The following is a 5,375-nucleotide window of genomic DNA, read 5'->3' on the forward strand; positions in this document are numbered from 1 at the left end:
CTAGGTTCATTCTTTGATGATGTTCATGATACTTGATTTTGTTGAGTCAATCATCAAAATATATTTGCACATAGAACTACAACTCGAATATTTCATTGTTAAATGCCTAAAATCTAAGCGTTTTCCTAAGGTTTGATTCCTTCAAGTTACGACTTGGAAAAAACTCAAAGTTTTATTTTGGCAGAATATTCGTCATGTTAGTTGGATTTTTAAGAAGAGAAGTTGTTGAGTTGTTTGAAAAAATTCATCAATCCTTGGGAGGACAAATGCATTTCCATAATTGAATTTAAAATCCTAACACATAAGCCCTTGAAACAAAGGCCAGTAGAGTTAAAGACCTAATTGACAAGAAAAATATTTGTTGGAACCAATACGTGATTAATTAATAAATAATTTGCAACCAAATTATGATTGGGAGTGGATTCACTTGGTGGGGACAAAGAAAGAGACCACCTTAAATTAACAACCTCAACAATGGGACAATGTGACACATATCCCTTTTCATCACTTCTCTAAATAGCATATCAAAATAACCAAAACACTTAGATCCGACACCCTCTCTTCTCTTTCTTTTTTTCTTTCTTTCACAACCCAGTAAGTTTTTCATTTCTCTTCTCTTGTCATTTTTCATAAAGTTTTCATTTTTTGATGGATCTCCAACATTTCGCTATCTGGGTTTGTTTCGTTTTTTACTATGTGTCGGTGCTCATTTTGATTTTCTCTTCTTTATTAGATGCTAGTAATGTAGTTTATTTATCACCTTTGTGTCAGATCTAGGAAAGTACTAGTAGTTATTAATCACATTTACTTCTATGGATAATTATTATCATTAATATCAGATTTTGTTCAAGATGACAAAATTATAATAGATTTGTGTGTTTGTTTTGCTGACTTTTGTCCCTTTGCTTGCAGGTTAATCCTTGAATCGGATAGGTTTCTTAGAGAGTTTAATTCTATTGTGCTATTTAGTTAGAAATATCGTGGTTTCTTGTTCATAAGGTGTTTTGGATGGTGAATTTGGTGCTTCATGTGTAACGAAACAAAGCTCAATGCTGTGATCAGTTGTAGTGCATACCTGAGCAGTGAGAGTTATATTTAGATTTGTCTTATTATCAATAGATAAATGTCGAGGGGCAGATCTGATGAATCGCCGAAGAAGCGTTTAGTTGCTTCTGTTTGTGGCGTGGCATTCTTTCTTGGTTTTCTATATGTGTTTCAAGGATCCATCTTTGGCTCTCAAAATAGTCCTACAATTGAATATGGAAAATCGTTGAAAAGACTCGGGGCGTCGTATTTGGGTGCAGATGATGATGCAGATAACAAGCAACAAGATGCATCTACAAGTTTAGTGCAGGGAGATGCGGTGGGGGAGGATATTATACCGAAGAGTTTCCCTGTAAGATTTCGTTCAAGCTTAAGCTTTATGCTTCTTCTATTATATTTGATTTTGAAAGCCACGCCACACGAGCAATCTAATGTAATATGCAATGCTTTTTTGTTTTTGAAGGTTTGCGATGACCGTCATTCAGAGTTGATTCCATGCTTAGACAGACATCTTATCTATCAATTGAGACTGAAGTTGGATCTTAGTTTGATGGAACACTACGAGAGACATTGCCCTCCTGCAGAAAGACGGTTCAATTGCTTGATTCCTCCTCCGCCAGGGTACAAGGTAAAGATATACCGACACTAGATGTTTATTTGTTAATCTTAAACTATAACGTAGCATCGTCTTTGGTGTTTCAGGTCCCTATTAAGTGGCCGCAGAGTAGGGAGGAGGTGTGGAAACTAAATATACCGCATACTCACCTTGCACAAGAGAAGTCCGACCAGAACTGGATGGTTGTGAAAGGTGAAAAGATTTTTTTCCCCGGAGGAGGGACTCATTTTCACAAAGGTGCTGATAAGTACATTGCGGCCATCGCAAATGTAAGGCTTGCTGCGCCTCTCTATTGATTTTAGTGTCATCAAACTCGTGTTCTTGCAAATTTCTATCAGTGTCATGAAATGTTCATTCTAATGTTGCTAAATAGTGGAGCTATAGCGTAGTGGAATTTGAACAAATTGTTATTGTTCTGTGATAAACTATTTAGTACAAAATACTGTTGCTCAGTCGAATTTGAACAAACTTCTATTTTCCGCGATTTGTGGTTGATCACTTGTTCGTTCATTTCTATTGCCAGATGCTCAACTTTTCAAACAATAATCTTAACAACGAAGGAAGACTACGGACTGTTCTTGATGTTGGCTGTGGTGTTGCGAGTTTCGGAGGTTATCTTTTGGCATCTGATATAATTGCAATGTCCTTGGCACCAAACGATGTGCATCAAAATCAAATTCAGTTTGCTTTAGAAAGAGGAATTCCTGCGTATCTTGGTGTCTTGGGAACCAAGAGACTCCCTTACCCAAGTAGATCTTTTGAACTTGCACATTGTTCTCGTTGTCGGATTGATTGGCTTCAGAGAGATGGAATACTACTCCTTGAGCTAGACCGGGTTCTTAGACCGGGAGGTTATTTCGCGTACTCGTCTCCAGAAGCATATGCGCAGGACGAAGAAGATTTGAGGATATGGAGAGAAATGAGTGCCCTTGTGGGACGCATGTGTTGGAGAATCGCTTCGAAGAAAAACCAAACAGTCATCTGGCAAAAACCTCTCACGAACGATTGCTATATGGAAAGAGAACCCGGTACTCGCCCTCCTCTCTGCCAGTCTGACGAAGACCCTGATGCAGTATGGGGAGTGAACATGGAAATTTGCATAACGCCGTATTCTGAACGTGAGTACTTTTTCCTATAAATGTTTTTTTTGTTGCATTTTATTTCTATGCCTTCTAGTTTTGTTTCTATGAAGTTGTAGAATTACTTTTAGTGCATGTAACATGTATTCCAAGCACCTGAGCTTTTCTTTTTATCAGATGACCACAAAGCCCAGGGTAGTGAGTTAGCTCCATGGCCTTCAAGATTGACCAGTCCTCCTCCTAGATTAGCTGACCTTGGCTACTCAAATGAAATCTTCGAGAAGGACACGGTAACCGGAACTTGTGAACTTATCCTTTTCAACAAAACGACAAAAAAAAAGGAACGAAGCGAGTAATAACAAAGATACATGATAAATACTTAAACACGCCACATGCTTAACTTCTGTTATATGGTACAGGAACTATGGCAAAAAAGAGTTGAGAATTACTGGAATCTCATGGGATCGAAAATCTCATCAAACACCGTCAGAAACGTGATGGATATGAAAGCAAACATGGGTTCATTTGCCGCCGCTCTTAAAGACAAAGACGTTTGGGTGATGAACGTTGTATCTCATCAAGGACCAAGCACACTTAGAATTGTATTCGACAGAGGACTCATCGGGAGTACTCACGACTGGTATTAACCCTTTGTTTTCCCGAACCTAACTTTTTCAATCTTCATATGTCACTACGCATTCGATAGAGTTCAACATTGTACATAATTTGAGATGTAACATGATCATCGGTGGTTACAGGTGTGAAGCATTTTCAACATACCCGCGTACTTACGATTTACTCCACGCATGGACTGTATTTTCTGATATACAAGCGAAAGAGTGCAGTCCACAAGATCTATTACTCGAGATGGATCGTTTGGTTAGGCCAACCGGTTTCATAATCATACGAGATAAACAGCCCGTGATTGATTTCGTTAAAAAGTACCTAACAGCATTGCATTGGGAAGAAGTTGCAACATCAGATTCCAGTTCTGACTCTGAGCAAGATGGCAATGAAGTTGTTTTTATCGTCCAGAAGAAATTGTGGCTCACTTCTGGATCCCTTAGGGGTGCAGCAGAATAGGATTAAAATAACAACTACATGGTTTATTTAATTTTTTTTCTTCATTTTCTATATCTTTGATATATTTTGTGCTGTTACAAGGAATTAACAGCATAGCATAGCTACAACTACATTTTGTAGCATTACATAATGTTGTTCACATTGTTAAATTTCCTTGTTTTGATTCTCATTTCATTTTCATTCTTATGATTGTTAAAAATAGTTAAGTTGTTACTCGAGAACGACAAGACAATTTTAATGTAATGAGGAAAAATACTTGCATAGAAACAAAAATAATAATGAATCATAACTTTTAATTAATTAAAATAAAAAATAAAACTTTCTTTCTCCTTCATTATCACCACTATCTCATAATTCTAATTAAAAATTAAATTAAATTAAAAATAAATTTAAATTTTGTTTCTCTTCTTATAGGATGTTTCTAAGAATATGGATAAAGGTGTGTTCCTTTGCAAGTATTTTTTGAATATGAGATATACGAGTCTTTCTTAAATCCAATAAAGTTCTCCCATTAGTAGAGACAATTGACGAAATAGACCAAGTGTGAGGTGACATGTACATCCAACAACGTAAAATAACACACGTTATTCGCGAGGATAGTTGAATGAAGATTACTTAATGCATCATATATATTATTAGGACACCACGTGAAAATACTAAAATGTTCACAGATTTTAGAGATGCATCCCTGGACGCATTCCAAACACACACAATATATGCCAATTTTGAGTGACGTCCTAGGAGTGTGCCTTTTTTTTGACTCGGAGATGCATCTTCTGAATCAATCCGTAAATGCATTTCTGTAACATTGTAAAACAGAAACAGAAGCAAAAAATTAGAAAGTTGTATTTTGACAAAATAACATTACCATTCATAACATAAAATCAACATTACATAGGTGCTGTCAACATATAATCAAACATTACATTTCAATATCCATATGGAGGCTTCAACATCTTCACAATATCTTCGATCAATCTTGAAATCGTCGCTTCTAACTCGATCAGAATGCAGTGGCGGAAGCAGACAAAAAAATTTGGGATGGCCGCTAACGTAAAATAAAGATTATAAATAAAATGTAAATAGTATTTTAAATAAAACATTAAAGTTAAAATAAATACAAAGTTAATTACTAAAAATTTAAATTACATGACTTAAAACTACCTTAAAGTAATGCTTTACGCGTTCCGAGTGACTTGAAATAGTCAATAATTGACTCCGAACTAATGCTTGCACTAATCTCCCTTTCAATATATACTGTCATGCTATCTCCAAGAAACCCATCATCCATCTTGTTTCTCAACTTAGTCTTAATAATTTTCATTACTGAAAAAGACCTCTCAGTTGTGGCCGTAGAAACGGGAAGAGTCATGATAAGACGAAGTAGTCTATCAATCAAGAAGTAAGTTTCAGCCTATCCAAATGCAACCAAACATGAACATAGTTCTTGAATAGTTGATAAATTATTCAAGTTTGATGCTTGACGAGCAACAAATAGAAAATATTGGAGTTGAAATTGCAAATTATTCTTCTCTTGATCACTAAAATCCATA

General features: G+C 35.9%; 1 protein-coding gene across 3 annotated transcripts; it reads left to right on the plus strand.

Moving 5' to 3' along the window:
* Positions 1-433: 433 nt before the first annotated feature.
* LOC127091510 (probable methyltransferase PMT8) lies at positions 434-4,002 on the plus strand. 3 transcript variants are annotated; one of them, XM_051030170.1, is made up of 8 exons: positions 434-594; positions 913-1,396; positions 1,508-1,672; positions 1,747-1,929; positions 2,184-2,778; positions 2,917-3,029; positions 3,159-3,379; positions 3,498-4,002. In XM_051030170.1, exons 2-8 carry the CDS (start codon positions 1,124-1,126, stop codon positions 3,820-3,822), a joined length of 1,875 nt encoding a protein of 624 aa, XP_050886127.1. In that variant the 5' UTR covers positions 434-594; positions 913-1,123; the 3' UTR covers positions 3,823-4,002. The 3 variants fall into 3 exon arrangements, with proteins under 3 accessions (XP_050886127.1, XP_050886128.1, XP_050886129.1); XM_051030171.1 differs by having other exon boundaries at positions 529-675; XM_051030172.1 differs by lacking the exon at positions 434-594 and adding an exon at positions 680-698.
* Positions 4,003-5,375: the final 1,373 nt, after the last annotated feature.

Source organism: Lathyrus oleraceus, chromosome 6 (assembly GCF_024323335.1).
Source record: "Lathyrus oleraceus cultivar Zhongwan6 chromosome 6, CAAS_Psat_ZW6_1.0, whole genome shotgun sequence".
NCBI lineage: Eukaryota > Viridiplantae > Streptophyta > Magnoliopsida > Fabales > Fabaceae > Lathyrus > Lathyrus oleraceus.